Here is a 20,415-nt window from a genome sequence, read left to right as displayed (position 1 = left end):
TTCAGGTCGAGACCCTTCTTCAGACTAAATTAAAATGTTGTTCTCACCTTTATTCCAGTATTTCTGTTGATACAGTGAACAATGGCTTACTGTTGGGGAGACCTGTGGAATTGGAGTATTTTTGCTTCGTTAACCAGCACTTCAGATTACTTTTAAGAGTTGCAATGGCACGAGTTCCAAAAACAGCAAAATTACCTTCAAATCATGGCTCTTGGGGCTCCCCCTGAACCAGAGCAACTGAATTTTATTTAGTTTAGTTTAGAGATACAGCACGGATCAGCCCCTTCTAGTCCGCACCGACCAGCGATTCCCGCACACTAACACTATCCTTCACATACTAGGGACAATTTGATTTTTTACATTGATACCGAGCCAATATAACCTACAAGCCTGTACGCCTTTGGAGTGTGGGAGGAAACCAACGATCTCGGAGAAAGCCCACGCAGGTCACAGGGAGAACGTATAAACTCCATTCAGACAAGCACCTGTAGTCGGGATCGAACCTGGGTCTACCGCTACACCGTGCCCAGGAATGAGAGGGTTAACCTATGATGTGCGTTTATCGGCACTGGGCCTGTACCTGCTGGAGATCAGAAGAATGAGTGGGGACCTCATTGAAACATATAGAATGGTGAAAGGCTTGGATAGAGTGGATGTTTCCACTAGTGGGAGAGTCTAGGCCTAGAGGTCATAGCCTCAGAATTAAAGGACGTTCTTTTAGGAAGGGGAAACTTCTTTCATCAGAGGGTGGTGAATCTGTGGAATTCTTTGCCAATGAAGGCTGTGGAGGCCAAGTCAGTGGTCAGGGGTTATGGGGAGAAGGCAGGAGAATGGGGTTAGGAGGGAGAAATAGATCAGCCGTGATTGAATGGCAGAGTAGACTTGATGGGCCGAAAGGCCTAATTCTACTCCTAGCACTTATGACCTTATTTTATTGAAGATAGACACAAAATGATGGAGTAACTCAGAGGGACAGGCAGTACCTCTGGAGAGAAGGAATGGGTGACGTTTCGGGCCGAGACCCCTCTTCAGACTTTTCAGATATTCTTCAGAAAATGTAATTGAATTCTGCAGCAGAGCTTACCCCTCTTGGAAATTTGTACAGTTGATGCTTGATCAATGCTTAGGGTTCTATTCAATGGGGATCAATGACCCTGTAATGACTGCATTGGCTGTTAGTAAATTTGTGTCTCTGGACTGCAACATTCTGATGGAAATCAATGCTGAACTGTGAGGGGCTGCCTCATAAAGAACAATTTGGTGAGTGTTACCACCCCTGCTTTTCTCACCCCACAATCTTGTAATATTCTCAGTCTTACAGCGTGGAAACAGGCCCTTTGGCCCAACTTTCCCACGCCGACTAACATGTCCCATCTACACTAGTCCCACTTGCCTGTGTTTGGCCTGTACCCCTCTAAACCTGTCCTATCCATGTACCCGTCTCATTGCTTCTCAAGTGTTGCGATAGTCCCAGCCTCAACTACCTCCTCCTGCAGCTCTTTTAAGAATCCAACCAGAAAGCTTACATCTCTGTCCCTGCACATCTGATCCCAACTAGGGCATGGAAATATCTGGTTGATGAACCTCTGGAATGAACAACGGAATCAAGGGATACGGAGAAAAAACAGTAACGGGGTACTGATTGGGGATGATCAGCCATGATCACATTGAATGGCGGTACTGGCTCAAAGGGCCTACTCCTGCACCTATTGTCTATGTTTCTCTGCCAAGTAAGATCTCTATCAAAACCATGCATGATTTTAAACATCTCTTTCAAATCTTCCAGTCGAGTCTTTTCTGCTCTTTAATCTTATTACCCTTTAATTTTATTTCCTGGCTATCTCCATGGCATACAGAACCAGATTTCCTGCACCCCACCTAAATTTGAATTCCATGTAATTCATGATCTTTCTGCAATTCACATTGCGTAATTGTTTTATGGGGAAGAATAGGTACAAGGTTGCATTAAAATGTATTCGTTTTGCAATGGACTCTAACGATTCAGAGAAACAGCGTGGAAACAGGCCCTTCGGCCCACCGTGTCCGAGCCAACCAGCGATCACCCTGAATACTAGGGCTATCTTACACACGAGGGACGATTTATATATATTTTTAAATTGAACCTAATTAACCTACAAACCTGCACCTCTTTGGGAAGCGAGGTGAAACCACAGCATCCGGAGAAAAGCCACGTGGTCATGGGGATAACGTGCAAACTCCGTACAGACAGCACCCATAGTCAGGATCGAACCCGGGTCTCTGGTGCTTAAGGCAGCAGCTCTACCGCTGTACCACTGTGCTACCCTTGCCTGGTTAAATCCTGACCTCTACAGTACCTTCTACGAAAGCAGTCACCGTCATGGAATATTTAACATTCAAATAATCTATTAAAATACTATTTTAAAAATCTCAATTACAAATTAAAAAAAACTTGTTAACTCCATTAAATCAAAAAGGAATAGATTGGGCAAACACACAGAGTCTTTTGCCCAGAGTAGGGGAAATAGGAACCAGAGGACAGGTTTAAGGTGAAGAGGGAAAGATTTAATTGGAAATCTGAGGGGTAACTTTTTCCACACATAGGGTGGTGGTTGTATGGAACAAGCTGCTGGAGGAGGTAGTTGTGGCAAGAACTATTTAGATGTTTAAGAAGCAATTAGACAGGTACATGGATTGGACAGGTTTAGAGGGATACGGGCCAAACACAGGCAAGTGGGACGAGTGTAGATGGAACACGTTGGTCGGAGTGGGTAAGTTGGGCCAAAGGGCCTGTTTCCGCACTGTATCACTCTATGAATTGAATTATATTTTTGTAGTGTATTCCTGGAACACCATTCATTGTAACAAAATAGAGGTGTCAATTGAAGACACGGACCCCAGAGGGCCAAGGGCAGAGCAGCAATAATATTGTAAGCTGAATGCTTGCATATATGTCAGAGTCCTCAGCTGCCTCCTTCCTCTGTGTTTACTGGACTTTCATGTTTCGTCTTTTCTACAAACTTCAAGATTTTGGCCTGTATTCCTGTCTGCCCCTTCGTGCATGCCATAAGATAGCAGTGGCTCCAGTAACGAGACTGTACCTCCAAAAATCAGACCTTTACTACAATTCTACAACTGTCTAATGCTTAGCCAATGTTACATCCATTTTTCCACTAATAAAAGGCACACCTGAGATCAAGATATTGGCAAATACAGTGAACGACAGATGCTGGAATTGCGAGCAAAAAGACAAAAGCGCCGGAGGAACTCAGCGGTAGACAACTCAGCGGATCAGGCAGCGTCTGTGGAGGGAATGGATGGGTGTCGTTTCGGATCAGGACCTTCCTTCCGACTCTTGGGTTTGAAGACCTAAAACGTCGCCTTTTCATTCCCTCCACCGATGCTGCCTGACGCGCCATGTTCCTCCAGCGCTTTGCCCAGCGTGGCATATGCTGGTCTTTTTAAAAAAAGACCGACTGTCCTAATGTCAATTATTGTAAAACCGCCGGCCCACAAATTACACAATAAAGTGTTCCATACAACAGGAAGAAATACATTACATCAAAGAATTTCTTTAATGGTCCCAAATATACTTAAACAACTAAGTGTACACTCAAGAAAAAAATTTGAAGAAAATGTAAGATATGAAACAAAAATGATCACATCTAGAAATTCCATTCACTTTTTTTAGTCAGAGGGATGGGGTGGGATGGGGGCGGGGGGGGTCCTCAAAAAATTATGCAGTTGTAAAGTTCACTGGTTAAAAAGAGAAAAAAATTGTCCTCTCAGCCCTCCCCACAGAGGTACTTTTAAAATGCCTTTTTTTTTTTTTTTCATCGTGATGTCGATGTCCTGAATGTACAATGCAAAGGGAAGTCTTTGAACAACGAGGAGAAAACTGCTGGCACTCCTGGGGAGAAATTACTGCTGGATATCACCACGCTCTCCCAAAGACCAACCCGACACACCGTTTTACAGACTCAACCAAAAAAAAAACCCAGTCGGTCATGCTACTTTACATAGCACAAGGAAAAAAAAACAACACTCTCCACCCTCACGAGCCGCTGTTTTATTTTTTTCTTCCTTCCCTGAGAAAGGGGTAGAGTGAGGTCAAAGCCTGAATACACATGGGTGTCAACAAGTTCCAATTCCTTTGTTCTGATGTCTTTTTTTTTTCTTTGTTGTGTTTTTGCATGTTTTCCAGCTTCGGTGGATTGGCACTTGATCAGCAGAATTCCACGTGTACGTTTCATCTGTGTGAGAGGCGACGGTTCGGACACCCTTTTTTTATTTTACGTGTGAGCCTGGTCGGGAAGAGTCTCTGGGCAAGGTTTGAAGGGGGTGGGCCATCATTAGGATCCAAGCCTAGACTTCTTCGTCAGAGGCGCTGACGGCTCTTTCTCCTCACCATCTTCCTCCTCCTCTTCCTCCTCCTCCTCCTCATCGTCATCATCTGGGTAATCTACTAGGCCGATCAGACCTCCCTGCAACAGAGATCAAAAGTGATTGTAATCATGGAAAAACCAGTGCATTCGCATCGCGCTAACCTCAAAAGAATATCGACATTCGTTCTGAACTGGAGTTGGGAAATCTGATTTCAAAATTATTAATAAAAGCAAGAGTAGCGGTGGTCCCTTCAGGAAAACAACTGCCCATTTAGAGTCAAGAGTGTTTTATCGTCATATGTCCCAAATAGAACAATTACATTCTTAAGGGGCTGTCCCACTTGGCAATTTTTTCGGCGACTGCCGGCGTCATATCAGTGTCACCAAAAGATTTTGAACGTTTCAAAATCCAGCAGCGACAAAAAAAATATTGCGACACTTGAAAAAAACACCACGCGTCATACGTCATCACGTGGCAAATTTTTCAGTGACCTGATACGTCAGTCAATGATGCCGGCAGTCGCCGAAAAAAATCGCCAAGTGGGACAGGTCCTTACTTGCAGCCGCACAACAGAATATGTAAACATCGTACACTGTAAACAACATAATGAACAAGAAAAAAGTTCAGTGTGTATATATATATATATAAAAACACACACACACACACAAGGGTAAGGTGTAAGAGGATTAGAAGGGTTCGAAGGAAGGGACTTTCCACTCAGACGGTGTTTGGTATCTGGAACACATTGCCTGAGGGAGTGCGTAGAGGGTACTCTCACAGGTTTGAGTCTCTAGACGAGTCACCAAGAACAGGCTACGGACCAAGTGGCGGTAAATGGTATTAGCTGGGATAGCACCTGAGGGTCATCAATGACATGGTGGGCCGAAAGGCCCGTTTCTGTGCTCTGTGACTCCAGTCTGCTCCAAATCCCTGTTAAAAGTACATTGTATTCAAGGTAAAAGACACAAAGTGCTGCAGCAACTCAGCTGGTCAGGCAGCATCTCTGGAGAACGTGGGTGGGTGACCTTTTGGGTTGGTTGCTTTCTTCAGACTGATAATGGAGGTGGAAGGGAGGAAGTTAGGAGAGGTGGGGGCAGGACGAAGCCTGGCAAGTGATGGGTGGATACGGATGAAGGTTTTTTTTTGATAAGTAGATGGTTGGGCAAAGGCCAGAGATGAAGAGGCAACAAATGTGAGACAGGATATAAAAGGTGCAAATTGTGAATTGTAAGGATACCCTTATCTCACGACCAACCCCCCCCCCCCAACCCCGCCTCACCTAACTCCACCTATCACTTGCCAGGGTCTGTCCCACCCCCCACCTCTGTTATAGCTTCATAAATCCCTCAACAATCAGTCTGAAGAACTGTCCCGGCCCGAAGGCATCTATCCATGTTCTCCAGGGTTGCTACCTGACCCTTTGAGTTACTCCAACTCTGTGACCTTTTAGACAATAGACAATAGGTGCAGGAGTAGGCCATTTGGCCCTTCGAGCCAGCACCGCCATTCAATGTGATCATGGCTGATCATCCCTAATCAGTACCCCGTTTCTGCCTTCTTCCCATATCCCCTGACTCCGCTAGCTTTAAGAGCCCTATTTTCTGGAGAATCTGCTTTTCCTTGCATCTGCTCTTTGTTTAAGCTTTCTTTGTGTACCCATTCTATCTTGTAGTTCCACATTTGATCAGTTCATAGTAAGGGTATTAATATTGGTGTTGACGTTGGTGAAGCCGAGTTGTGTTCAGTTCTGGCAGCATGTTATAGGAAAGATGTTGTCAAGCTGGAAAGGGTTCAGAGAACATTTACGAGGATGTTTCCAGGAGGATTAGAGGGTCTGAGCTTGAAGGGAGAGGTTGAGTAGGCTGGGTCTCTATTCCATGGAGCGCAGGAGGATGAGGGGAGATCTTATAGTATACAAAATCATGGGAGGACTAGATCGGGTTAATGCACAGAATCTCTTGCCCAGAGTAGGGGAATCGAGGACCAGAGAACACAGGTTCAAGGTGAAGGGGAAAATATTTAACAGGAATCTGAGGGGTAGTTTTTTTCACACAAAGGGTGGTGGGTGTATGGAACGAGCTGCCAGAGGACTATCCCAATGTTTAAGAAACACTTAGACATAAGAAGCTGGAGTAACTCAGCAGGACAGGCAGCATCTCTGGAGAGAAGGAATGGGTGACATTTCAGGTCAGGACCCTTCTTCAGACTGATGTTTCGGGTCGTGACCCTTTTTCAGATTGAGGTTTCGGGTTGAGACCCTTCTTCAGACTAATAAACAGTTAGACAAGTACATGGATAGGACAGGTTTGGAGGGATGTGGTCCAAATGCAGGCAAGTGGGACTAGTTGGCCGGTGTGGGCAAGTTGGGCCAAGGGCCTGTTTCCACGCTGTATCACTCTATGAAGATAGCAAATATCTTCCAGAGTTTAGGAATCACATTTTTCTAACGACTCCTGTTATTGCGTGACCATTCACAAAAATTCTTAAAGTCAAGGAAAACAATGGCAAGAGTTGTTATGAGCTGTGACTAGACGACATTGCATTGAAGTGGCAATTTATTTCATCTCATGTTAGCTTAGATCACATCAAGGAACTGAGAGGGAAGCATTTGAATGTTAAATGGAATTGTGATAGAAGATGAGAAGATATAACATCAAAGTATAACATCAGACTGCCAAAAAGCAGGTTTCTGCTCTGGGGCAAGGGAGAAAGAATCAGTCTACTCAACTGTGACTGTGCCGAGTGATCAAGACTTTGTTTGAGGTGAGAGGGAAGAGTTTTAAAGGAGGCGAGGGGGAAAGTTTTTTTTATGCACAGGAACACTGCCAGAGGAGCTGGTGGAATCAAATTCAATCAATACATTAAGAGGGATTAAAACAGTCAGTTGAACAGGCAAGGTATACTTTGACTCAGCCTTGCTCTGCTGAGTCAAAGCCAGAGACAATACAGATCAAGAGGCTAGAATGCAGCAGTTGAGCCTGCAATGGTCTGCCTATAGGAACCCGCACGTTTTAAACGCTCACTTAAACGCAAGTTATTTGAGGAATGGAGTAAAGTGCGACATGATACCTTGGTTGTAATAGCTGCCGTGTGAGGTGTGCTTTTGGCTATTGATCCGGGTGACCCTGGAGATCCCGGGGAGCCTGGAGACCCAGGTGAATTGCTTGAGGCTGACTGGCTGGTGAGGCTGGGCTTGCTGCTTCCGCTGCTGGTGCTGCTGGAGAAGGAAAGCTTGAAACTGGGGCTTTGTCTTCCTGTCAGAGTGCTCTTTGTTAGGACCTCCTTCTCATCCCCATCTTTCACTGCAAGGTACGTTCAAGATTTAGATGGAATAAATGTAGACGCGCATCTTACAGAATCACTGGTTTAATATAGAAAGTCACATATTTTCAATTTATACCATGGTATCGCTTCAAAACAGAACAGAGGCTAATTTAACTTTGGAATTCAACCATTAAAGAATGAATAAGTCAACCCCACCTTTAATTCTGATCAAGGACTCAGATTGTAGCAGTTAAGCCTTACAAAGCTAGAGATCTGGCTTCAATCCTGTAGAGTTTGTACGTTCTCCCTGTGACTGTGTGGGTTTTCTCTGGGTGCTCTGGTTTCCACCCACACTCCAAAGACGTATAGGTTTGCAGGTTAATTTGCTTGGGTTAAAAAAAAACTGTAAAATGCCCCTAGTGTGTAGGATATTGCTTGTGTACAGGGTGACCGCTGGTTGGTGTGGAATCCGTGGGCCGAAGGGCCGGTTTCCGTACTGTATATCTAAATCTCTAAAGTAAGGTTTTGTCCATTGAAAAACTAAGAAAAGGGTTTTGAAGCAATCTTGCTCCTATTTTCCCCCCATTGAGGACAGTGTACATGGCAGAAAAATCGTGAATTAAGTAGAATACAATTTAGGTGGGGGTGTGGGACATCTGGTTCTGTATGCTATAGAGAAAGCAAGGAAATAAGATTACAGGGTAATTGGCAAAAGAGGGTGCAAATGCACCCGTTGTGATGAGATTTCCAGCATTCTAGAATTAATAGAAATTAATAGAATTCCAGCATTCTAGAAATAAATCCAAGCAAGAGGATTTAACCTAAATCAAAGCCAAAATTATAAACCCCACCTCCCACCACCTCATTAGTTCATTCTGATCACCATTTTGTGCTGAAGTGACCTTAGTTTTGGTTCAACAAATAGACAATAGGTGCAGGAGTAGGCCTTTCGGCCCTTCGAGCCAGCACTGCCATTGCTTCTCGAATGAGGTATCATTCGAGATGCAATGTGAGATTTCGCATTGACAATCTAGAATGGTGCCTTCAGTCCATAATATCAATACAGACGGTAGACAAAAGTGCTGGAGAAACTCAGCGGGTGAGGCAGCATCTATGGAGCGAAGGAAATAGGCAACGTTTCGGGCCAAAACCCTTCTTCAGACTGATGTGAGGTGGGGGGGGGAAGAAGAAAGGAAGAGGTGGAGCCAGTGGGCTGAGGGAGAGCTGAAAAGGGGAGGAGAGAGTAAGGACTACCTGAAATTAGAGAAGACAAGGTACATACCGCTGGGGTATAAACGGCCCAAGCGAAATATGAGGTGCTGCTTCTCCAATTTACGGTGGTCCTCACTCTGGCCATGGAGGAGGCCCAGGGCAGAAAGGTCGGATTCGGAATGGGAAGGGGAGTTGAAGTGCTGAGCCACCAGGAGATCAGGTTGGTTAATGCGGACCGAGCGGAGGTGTTGGGTGAAACGATCGCCAAGCCTACGCTTGGTCTCAGCAATGTAGATCAGCTGACATCTAGAGCAGCGGATGCAATAGATGAGGTTGGAGGAGGTGCAGGTGAACCTCTGCCGCACCTGGAAAGACTGTTTGGGTCCTTGAATGGAGTCAAGGGGGGAGGTAAAGCGACAAGTGTAGCATTTCTTGCGGTTGCAAGGGAAAGTGCCCGGAGAGGGGGTGGTACGGGTGGGAAGGGACGAATTGACCAAAGAGTTACGGAGGGAGTGGTCTCTGCGAAAAACAGACAGGGGAGGAGATGGGAAGATGTGGCAAGTGGTGGGGTCACATTGGAGGTGGCGAAAATGACGGAGAATTATTTGTTGTACGTGACAGCTGGTGGGGTGGAAGGTGAGGACAAGGGGGACTCTGCCCTTGTTACGAGTGGGGGGATGGGGAGAGAGAGTAGAGGAGTGGAACCCCTGTTCCCTGAAGATTGAGGACATCTCCGATGCCCTGGTGTGGAACACCTCATCCTGGGTGCAGATGCGGCGTAGACGGAGGAATTGGGAGTAGGGGATGGAGTCCTTACAGGAAGCAGGGTGGGAAGAAGTTTAGTCCAGATAGCCATGGGAGTCAGTGGGTTTATAGTGGATGTCGGCCAGGAGTCTATCCCCTGCGATGGAGATAGTGAGGTCAAGAAATGGTTGGGAAATGTCGGAAATGGTCCAGGTGTATTTGAGTGCCGGATGGAAGTTAGTGGTGAAATGGACCTCCCCTTCTCAGCTCTCCCTCAGCCCACTGGCTCCACCTCTTCCTTTCATCTTCCTGCCCCCCCCCCCCCCCCACCTTCATATCAGTGAAGAAGGGTTTTGGCCCGAAAAGCTGCCTATTTCCTTCGCTCCAAAGATGCTGCCTCACCCGCTGAGTTTCTCCAGCACTTTTGTCTACCTTCGATTTTCCAGCATCTGCAGTTCCTTCTTAAACATATCAATACAGACTTTGCTTTGATGTATTCAAGAGAGAATTAGCTATAGGTTTTAGGGCTAACGAGATCATGGGATATGGGGAGAAAGCAGGAATGGGGTACTGATTTTGGATGATCAGCCATGATCATATTGAATGGCGGTGCTGGCTCGAAGGGCCAAATGGCCTACTCCAGCACCTAATTTCTATGTTTCCATGTGTTCCCCCTCAGTTCTCTGATACAGTTTAATGGATGTCAATGACATCCTTTCCCGCTCACTCAATAATCAATCATCACATAGGTAGGCTTTAGCAAGGAATTCAGGTGGGTCAGAGGATTGGGGGTTAAAAATAAATCACATCGCCCTTCACCTGTGACCTAGAGGGGGAACGGCCAATATTGGTACCCAGTAAAAGCCGAGAACTACAAAGCTCCATCCATTGTGTAGTGATTTTAGTTTTGTTTTTAGAGATATAGGCTTTCGGCCCACACCGACCTTCGATTACCCATTCACACTGGTTCTATGCTATCCCACTTTTACATACTCCACACGCTGGGAGCAATTTTACAGAGGGCCAATTAACCTACAAACCTACACGTCTTTGGGAGAACGTGGAAACTTTCACACAGACAGTGTACGAGATCAGGGTGGAATACCGCTCTGGTGCTGTGAGGGGGGCAGCTCTACCTTCTGTACCACCGTTCCACCTGAGATTACTGTAAGTAAGTTTATTGCCCAAGTATTCACATACAAGGAATTTGCCTTGGTGCTCCACCCACAAGCCACAACATGACATACTGTGGAGCTGCAATGTCAGGTCTTTCACAGCACCATAATTAATCAATTTTCACGGCAAGGAGCATGGCCATTCATGTCTCACTCGGATGGTCACGTCGCACATCGACCCGGCAGACATATTTGCACTTTAGACTGTTTTACTGATCTTTTTTTAAAATAAATTATGTTTCTCGGGGTATAAAAATGTTATTAGTTGTTTAAGTTATGACATTGTATGGGAGCTGCATACCAAATCTTGTTGCACCTATGTGCAATGACAATAAAATATATTATTATTATTATTATTATTATGACCATGAACGAACTGACCATGAAGCAATGTATTGCTCAAATTAATAAGACACGTGTCTTTTGATGTTCCCTCAGTCAAGCCATCACCACAGTTCATACTTAAATGCCAGATTACAGATTACATACATTTTTTCCTCTCAATGAATTTGCCGAAATGATCCATGATTTCGTCATCATTCTTGGACTTGTCAGTTGGTAATATTACTGGCTCCCCATCTTCCATCTCATCCTCTTCAGTGTTGAACCACATCTCCTCCTCTTCCTCCAGAGTGCGGGCATCTCTTCGGTACCTGTTATTTCGCAAGATGGAACGCATACTAAATTCCAAAGGGGGAAAATACGACATTAGGACACTCTTACTCTCACATTGTGGGAACCACAATTAAAAAAAAAAAATTTTAAAGACCTGTTTAAAGCATGATAAGTATGATAAAAAAAAATCAACTAAGAACGGAGGTTCAAAACACACTACAGCAACAAGAACTTTAATTTAATTGTAGATATTTTCATTCAGAAGATGGTTGGTATATGGAGCGAGCTGGCAGAGAAAGTATTGAGGCTGGTACAATTAGGACCGTTAAAATACACTTGGGACAGGTACATGGAAAGGAAAGGTTTAGAGGGTTTTGGGCCAAATGAGGAGGATATGGGACTAGGCACCCTGGTCGGCATGGGTACGTTGGGCCGAAAGGCCTATTTCCACATTGTATGATCATGTCTACAATTGGGAAATAAATAGCTCGTATTGAGATGGGATCAGATTGATGTCAAATATTTGCAAAATCTCAAATGGTCTTCTAACATCAAGAACAATAGTCAAGAATGTTTAATTGTCATTAGTATCACAATGGAATAATGTTAGCAGCTGTTATCAGGCAACTGAACCATCCTATCGTCAACTAGAGAGCGGTCCTGACCTACCATCTACCTCATTGGAGACCCTCGGACTAGCTTTAATCTGTCTTTACCTTGCACTTAATGGTATACCCTTTATCCTGCATCTGTACACTGTGGACAGCTTGATTGTAATCATGTTTCATCTTTTCACTGACAAGATAACACGCAACAAACAAGCTTTTCACTGTACCTTGGTACACGTGGCAATAATAAATTAAATCAAACTGAACTAATGAAATTCTTTCTTGCAGCAGCTTAACAGGGCTTTAACACAATACATACAGAAAAAATAATCAATTAATAACTAATACTAAGTGCAAAAAAACCCTAAACTCCGGATTGCACCAAAAGACTGGGTCTATAAAAGGTCATAGTTGCTGATGTTCGTGTTGTGTCGTGTTCAAAAGCCTGATGGGTGCCGGGAAGAAGCTATTCTTGAAACTGGTGGCTCATATACTATCTTCCCGATGGGAGAAGCAAAATGAGAGAATGGCCAGGGTGGTACGGGTCTTTGATGACATTGGCCTTATGTTCTTGTCTTTCCCTGGCCCACCTTAATGTAGCTTGTGGCTGACTCTCTGAAATGCTTCTTGGTGATTTTGGTTGTATTTTAACACACTATTTCCCAGATTCTTGGCGTACAAGGATTGAAGGCTTTGTGGCCAAGTTTGCAGATTATACGAAAATAGGGGGAGGGGCAGGTTGTGTAGAGAAAGCAGGGACTCTGCAGAAGGTCTTGGACAGGATGTGGGAGTGGGCAGAGAAGTGGCAGATGGAATATAGTGTAGCAAAGTGTGGAGTCGTGCATTTTGGTAGCAGGAATAAAGGCGTAGATTATTTTCTAAATGAGAGAAGCCAGAAATCGAAGGTGCAAAGGGACTTGGGAGTGCTGGTGCAGGATTCCTAAAATGTTAATTTGCAAGTCGAATCGGTAGTGAAGAAAGCAAGCGCAATGCTAGCATTTATTTCGAGAGGGTTTGTATACAAAAACAGGGATGTAATGCTGAGGCTCTACAAATCGCTGGTCAGGCCACATTTGGAGTATTGTGAGCAATTTTGGACATCATATCCAAGGAAGGATGTGCTGGCTCTGGAGAGGTCCCAGAGGAGGTTTACAAGAATGATTCCACGGATGAGTTGGTTAACATATGGTGAGCATTTGACAGCACTGGGCCTGTACTCACTGGAATTTAGAAGAATGAGGGGGACCTCACTGAAACGTACAGAATAGTGAAAGGCTTGGATAGAGTGGATGTGGAGAGGATGTTTCCACTAGTGGGAGAGTCTAGGACTAGAGGTCATAGCCTCAGAATTAAAGGACGTTCTTTTAGGAAGGAGATGAGGAGGAATTTCTTTAGTCAGAGGGTGGTGAATCTGTGGAATTCTTTGCCATAGGAGGCTGTGGAGGCCAAGTCAGTGGATATTTTTAAGGTAGAGATAGATAGATTCTTGATTAGTACGGGTGTCAGAGGTTATAGGGAGAAGGCAGGAGAATGGGGTTAGGAGGGAGAGATAGATCAGCCATGATTGAATGGCGTAGACGATGGGCTGAATGGCCTAATTCTACACCTGTCTCATGTTCTTACATCCATGCCTTGATTAGGAAGTAAACTATTCCTACTATATTCCATGGGATCAAGGAAAGAGCGTTCACGTCGCAGCCCTATTTCCACCAATCTTTCCACCACTATGCACAAGAAGCACAAGATGCCATTGCATGCAGATGCTGAGAAGTGTGTTCAGCTCTGGCTGAATCATTTCTAATGTTGTGGTGTGGACTCGATAAGAAGACGACAATATTCCATGTTTGATATCACCCAACTCAACTTTGATTTTCTCCCATTCCCTTTATTTAGTTTTGATTATATCCTGACCAATACTTCCTAATTTTATACATCTCCACCTTGAGGAAAATAAAGAACACATTCCTAGGATGGCGGGACTGCCATATGCTGAGGGAATGGAGCGGCTGGCCTTGTGTACTCTGGAATTTAGAAGGATGAGAGGGGATCTTATTGAAACATATAAGATTATTAAGGGTTTGGACACGCTAGAGGCAGGAAACATGTTCCTGATGTTGGGGGAGTCCAGAACCAGGGGCCACAGTTTAAGAATAAGGGTTAAGCCATTTAGAACGGAGATGAGAAACACTTTTTCTCACAGAGAGTTATGAGTCTGTGGATTCTCTGCCTCAGGAGGCCGGTTCTCTGGATACTTTCAAGAGAGAGCTAGATAGGGCTCTTAAAGATAGCGGAGTCAGGGGATATGGGGAGAAGGCAGGAACGGGGTACTGATTGGGGATGATCAGCCATGATCACATTGAATGGCGGTGCTGGCTCGAAGGGCCGAATGGCCTACTCCTGCACCTATTGTCTATTGACATTTAAAAAATAAGATTCACCTGTCAAGTTTTGGATTATCTTGCCTTTCCCTTTGTTGCTCATATCGCAATTTCAGTCCTTTGAAAGTCTGCACATAATCCACGTCTTCAAGTGCTTTCCAGTAATTTTCTATGACATGAGCTGTCAGGGATTTGATGTCTTCCTGTTATGAGAAAAATAGATTGCTTTAACCAATAATGGAAATATTAAAAATTCACTTTCCAGAATAACGGAATTAAGTAAATATCTTTTTACAAAATCTGATATATTAACATCATTCAGAAGAAATTGGACATGGATAGGAAAGGTTTATAGGGGTATGTGCCAAGGTAGTGTAATTGGGGCATCTTTAACGGCATGGGCACGTTGGGCTGAAACGCCTGTTTCTGTGCCATACGACTAACATATGGACCTCGATTTTTCAGGTCTCCACAGCAGCTTTAAGCGGAACTTAAATAATTTAAAGGTAAGATGAATTGTGAAAAAAAATCTACTTCATCTTCCGAATGAAAGGACTACATACATAAAATTCCAAGATTATGAAGGGTTCAAAGGTGTTATATTGTCCCAGACAGAACTTCTTACTTGCAGCAACACAACAGAATATGTAAACATCTATACACAGAATATGTTAAAGCATCGGCATTGGTTTATGATGTAGAGGACCAGTGTATTTTGCTGTTGTTGTAGTATGGATAACCTTTTTTTCCCCATTGTTACAACACATACAATTAATTTAAACAGAAAATGCTACCATAAAACTTGCTTTTAGCAATGCACAACACCCCCACCCCCCCAAAAAAAAGAAAAAAATTCACTCCTTGGCTGTGTGTGGCAAGGATGCTTAAGGAGTCTGCTCTCCTCTGTGCTCTTGTTGTCGTTGATGCACTAAAGATACAAGGTCACAAGTGATAGGAGCAGAATTAGGCCATTCGGCCCATCAAGTCTGCTCCGCCATTCAAATCATGGCTGATCTATCTCTCCCTCCTAACCCCATTCTCTTGCCTTCTCCCCATAACCTCTGACACCCGTATATGACAGCAGGATATATGACAATAAACTCTCTTGACTTGACTTGAGGATGCAACCATCCAACTGCCTTCTGGATAGCAGACTTTGGCAACCTGCTATGGGCAAGGTGTTCAGCCGGATGCTGGACTGAACCTGCTTTTTTAGTGCAGAGTTGAAAATGGCTTTGGTGTTTCCTGACAGAAGTGGGGCACTCTGCAGAACATGGACTGAACCATGTTCAAGAAGGAACTGCAGATGCTGGAAAATCGAAGGTAGACAAAAGTGCTGGAGAAACTCAGCGGGTGCGGCAGCATCTATGGAGCGAAGGAAATAGGCAACGTTTCGGGACGTTCCTTCGCTCCATAGATGCTACCGCACCCGCTGAGTTTCTCCAGCACTATTGTCCACCATGGACTGAACCACCTCCTTGACACAGCACAGCACAGTAACAGGCCCTTTGGCCCACATTGTCCATGCCGAACATGATGCCAAGCTAAACTAACCTGAGCCTGCACCTGAACCATCTCCCGCTATTCCCTGCGCATCCATGTGCGTCTCTAAAACCATCTTAAATGCCACATTGACAGGTTGTTTCCTGTGCCTGTGGTTAGACATTACCAGTTCTATAGATAACAAGAAATATGCAGTGGGTGTATTTATAGATTTGAAAAAAGCATTCGATACAATTGATCATCATTTGCTAATCAAAAAACTGGAAAAGTATGGAATCAGAGGGGTTGTATTAGAGTGGATGAGAAGCTCCACAAGTAAAATACATCAGTTTGTGCAAATAGGGGACTGCAAATCAACATGCTTAGAAATAACTTGTGGAGTCCCACAGGGGTCGGTTTTGGGCCCCAAATTATTTATTTTGTATATTAATGATATATGTAGGGTGTCAAACCTCTTGAAATTTGTGTTATTTGCAGATGACACTAATATTTTCTGTGATGGGGACAATTTGCAGCAGTTTTTGGAGGTGGTCACAGCAGAAATGAGTAAACTAAATACATGGTTTGATTTGAATAAATTATCATTAAATTTAAACAAAACCAAACTTATGCTGTTTGGAAAACGCAAAATAAATACACAAGTAAAAGTAATGATAAATAATGTTGAAATAGAAAGAGTGTATGAAAATAAATTTCTGGGTGTGATTCTTGATCACAAAATCTGCTGGAAACCCCATATAAAACATGTGAGAGCAAAAGTAGCACGGAGTATTGGAGTGATGGGGAAAGCAAGGCATGTTTTGAATGAGAGAGCACTGTATATTCTGTACAGCTCACTTATGTTACCGTATTTAAATTACTGTGTGGAAGTATGGGGCAACACCTACAAAACCACCTTACTATCACTAAGCACACTACAAAAAAGAGCTATTCGTATAGTAAACAATGTAGGATATCATGAACACACCAATATACTGTATTTAAAATTACACACCTTAAAGATTAAGGATCTGGTAGAATTTAAGACTGCACAAATAATTTATAAAGCAAAAAATAAACTGCTACCTGTAAACATACAAAACTGTTCAAAGACAGAGAGGGGGGTTATAACTTTAGAGGGAAACTAAACTTGAAACAGCATTATGCTCGGACCAATTTAAAAAGTATGTGTATTTCCATTTGTGGGGTGGTTTTGTGGAATGGTCTTGATGAAACGATTAAACAAAGTATGAATATAATGCAATTTAAAAAAATGTACAAAAGATATATCTTTGAAAAGTACAGTAATGAGGAAGGAGAATGTAAATCTCACAGATGTTAATGGTGCTTGTTCTTTTTGTTCTTTTCTTTTTTTGTTCTTTTTTTCTTAATAGCTTGATTGGAGTAGTTTTATTTGAATTGTCTGTTTAGTTTATTTTACTGAATTTTGCATTTGTTAATGGTGAAGAATGAGGGTAGGACTTGGCAAGCATAGGCTTCTTCCTATCCCTTTTCGAATTAGTCTAATGTGTATTATGTTGAAATTGGCTTTTGATTTTTAAATTTATGTATGTACATATATGTTGTGTATATGTGTATATGTATGTATGTATATATGTACATGTATATGTATGTATGTGTGTATGTATTTATGTATATATGTAATTTTCCTTTTATTTATTCATTTTCATCTTTTCTTTTCTTCTTCTTTTTTTTATAATCGTTCGAAATAAAGATATCATTCATTCATTCATTCATTCAGGCTGTGGAACAGGTATGAGAACTTCCCCTGGGGCAGTATTGTGGTTAAAGTTGGCCACAGAACAAGGGTATAAATCCATGTGGCAGCACAATGTATTAATGATACTCATTCTGCCCTTGTTAACCGATGACTAAGCTGCACCTCTGTCAGCCAGCGATTCTTACCACTCTGATGAACTCAAACATTTCAATGATGGCCGAATTTAGCAAGTTGTAGCGGGACCCGTTGTTCAGAAATGCCTTCACCACAGCCTCGAACAGAAAAGCTTTCATAATGTAGCGATTGTAGAACTCGTCTTTCAAACCAATTATTTTCCTCATGAAGCGCAGTGCACCTGAAAGTTACAGCACATTCAAAATATCACATCAAGTGTCAGCGAATCCGAGAAAGGTCAGCAAATTAATGTAATAAACCAGGAACCTTCGACTTACACAAGGCCACAAAGGCGTGCTTGGAGCCCATCAGTACGAGCACTCTCCGCAAAATGTCCTTGTTTATAATGTAGTTCTTAATATGATAGGTGTGATGCTCCACGCAGAAGGTGAGTAATTCCAAAATTAAGGCTAAAAGCTGAGCTGTCTGGAAGTCTTCTGAAGAACAAAAGAAGAACGTGATCTGAACAACTTGGTACTCAGGTATTTCTCTGTACAATAAATAAGCAGCACAAATAGACAATGATCAGCTTGCCTCAAGCTCTAATAATTTTATATTATTTACCCTGCTGTGAAAGAAATCTGAATAGCAGATGGATTAAAGTCAAAATACGCAATGTGGCAAAATACAACACAATTTAACAGAAATAACTAGTTTCCAAAGCCACAAACCAAAGATTATTAAATGGAAATTGTATCAGTGCAAGGCTTCTCATTGGACAGTACAGCACAGGAACAGGCCCTTCAAGGGAATTTTGAATGGCACATTATGTTTTGTTTTACTTCCTAGCAGGCTGAAAGACACATTGATAACCGGTACATAGTTATTCTTCTGACAAGCTGAAATTTATATCGTATGGGACTATATTTCTCAATAAAGATCCATTAAAAGATTTCAGATTTTCAGTGTAGGAAGGCACTGCAGATGCTGGTTTATAGTGAAGACAGACACAAAGTGCTGAAGTAACTCAGCAGGTCAGGCTGCATCTCTGGAGAAAAGGAACAGGCAACATTTTGGTTCGGCAGGCTGACTTAAGACTGCAAGTCTGCCTGTGAGTTCCAGTCTGAGGATGCGAAACCTCACTTATTCCTTTTCTCCAGAGAAGCTGCCTGACCCGCTGAGTTACTCCAGCACTTTGTGTCCATCTTAAGCATTCTTACTGGTTGTCCTAATAACATAAGGTGGCACTTTGTGCCAGATTTTCAGTCTTTTTTGCTGCAAGATTGAAGATTCATTCTACGTGTACCAGGACCTCAGCAGAGTGTAGCTGACATTTCACCGCACTACTGCCTTGAGAAAGGAACTACCAACTCTGCTGATTAAAATATTTATCAATGATTTAACCAATATCTTGCTCAACGCCAACCAAACTAAAAACAGTGCTGACATATTAGTCCATTAGAATCATTATCATCCTTTAAAGTGTTGTACCTTTAAAATAAATTTTAAACAAAACATTTAAACTGTTGCAATCTCAAAATAATTTAAACAGAACTTTATCACACATTCAATATACCAACATTATTACGTTTTTCAGTGAGATGACAGTCTGGATGTAATTAATCTGGTTTTGCTCTTCTTAACTACCGTACAATTCAAAAAACCTAGTAGACTTATAATTACATTCTGTAGTGCAGTGGCTATTATTAGAAAATGTAATCAACATTTTATGCATGATATTCCATGAACAGCAGCAAGAGGAATCACCAGTTAATAGTAAAAGACAAACACAGTTAAGACAGATGCTGACAATCTATATTACTAAAAGTCTGTTCTTGACCGGTTTTGGCCATCTGTGCTGCGATTTCCGAGAGAACGCCGCCACCTACGGCCGTCATTTTTCTCCTCTCCCCCCCCCCCCCCCCCCCCCCCCCATCCTCTTCCCCCCCCTCCTCTCCCCTCTCCTCTCCCCCCTCTTCTCTCCTCTCCTCCCTCTCCTCTCCTCCCCCCCTCTCCTCTCCTCTCTCCCCTCTCCACCCCTCTCCTCTCCCCTCCCCCCTCTCCTCCCCCTCCCCCCTCTCCTCCCCCTCTCTCTCCCCTCTTTATCTCCCCCCCCACCATTCCTCCCCTAAACCCCCTTCCCTCCACCCTCCCTCCCCCTCCCTGCTCCCCACCTCTCCCCCTCCCCTCTCAGTACACCCTCTCTCCCCCCTCCCCCACCCTCCCTCCCCTAAACCTCCTCCCCTCCACACCCCCTACCCTCCACCCTCCCTCCCCCTCCCTGCTCCCCACCTCACCCCCCTCTCTCTCTCCCCCCCTCCTCTCCCACCCTCTCTCTCCCCTCTTTTTCTCCCCCCCCTCCCCTCCATCCCCTCCCCCACCATTCCTCCCCTAAACCCCCTTCCCTCCACCCTTCCTGCTCCACACCTCTCCCCCTCCCCTCTCAGCACACCCTCTCTCTCCCCCTCCTTCCTCTCCCCCTCCCCTCCACACCCCCAACCCTCTTCCCTCCACCCTCCCCCCCTTCCCTGCTCCCCACCTCACACCCCTCTCAGCACCCCCTCTCTCTCCCCCTCACTCTCATCCTCTCTCTCCTCCCCCACCTTTCCCCCCTCACCCACCCTCCCTCTTATCCTCCTCTCCACCCCCCTATCCCTCTTGCCCCTCTCTCTGTGTCTCTGTCTCTCTCTCTGTCTCTGCCCCTTCTCTCTCTGCCC

The 20,415-nt window shown here is 43.9% G+C and overlaps 2 protein-coding genes across 4 annotated transcripts in view; both read right to left on the bottom strand.

The window, feature by feature from the left end:
- Positions 1–20,415, bottom strand: part of ccdc88c (coiled-coil domain containing 88C) — a 445,054-nt gene that overhangs the window by 21,008 nt on the left and 403,631 nt on the right. The window lies entirely within an intron of this gene.
- The window catches only part of ppp4r3a (protein phosphatase 4 regulatory subunit 3A), a 106,292-nt gene continuing 89,408 nt past the window's right edge, over positions 3,532–20,415 (bottom strand). The window contains exons 10-15 of one of the 3 annotated variants that reach the window (XM_033027530.1): positions 18,037–18,195; positions 17,770–17,939; positions 14,422–14,564; positions 11,250–11,440; positions 7,435–7,667; positions 3,532–4,463 (exon numbers count right to left, since the gene is read on the bottom strand). In XM_033027530.1, coding sequence (XP_032883421.1) covers positions 4,332–4,463; positions 7,435–7,667; positions 11,250–11,440; positions 14,422–14,564; positions 17,770–17,939; positions 18,037–18,195 — 1,028 coding nt within the window. In that variant the 3' untranslated portion in view covers positions 3,532–4,331. The remainder of the gene's footprint in view (positions 4,464–7,434; positions 7,668–11,249; positions 11,441–14,421; positions 14,565–17,769; positions 17,940–18,036; positions 18,196–20,415) is intronic. The other 2 variants (XM_033027531.1, XM_033027532.1) reach the window with 2 other exon arrangements.

The sequence above is a fragment of the Amblyraja radiata genome, chromosome 9 (genome assembly GCF_010909765.2).
Source record: "Amblyraja radiata isolate CabotCenter1 chromosome 9, sAmbRad1.1.pri, whole genome shotgun sequence".
In the NCBI taxonomy this organism is placed as follows: domain Eukaryota; kingdom Metazoa; phylum Chordata; class Chondrichthyes; order Rajiformes; family Rajidae; genus Amblyraja; species Amblyraja radiata.
Note: the sequence above shows the minus strand (reverse complement) of the source record. Positions and strands in the feature narration are given on the sequence as shown.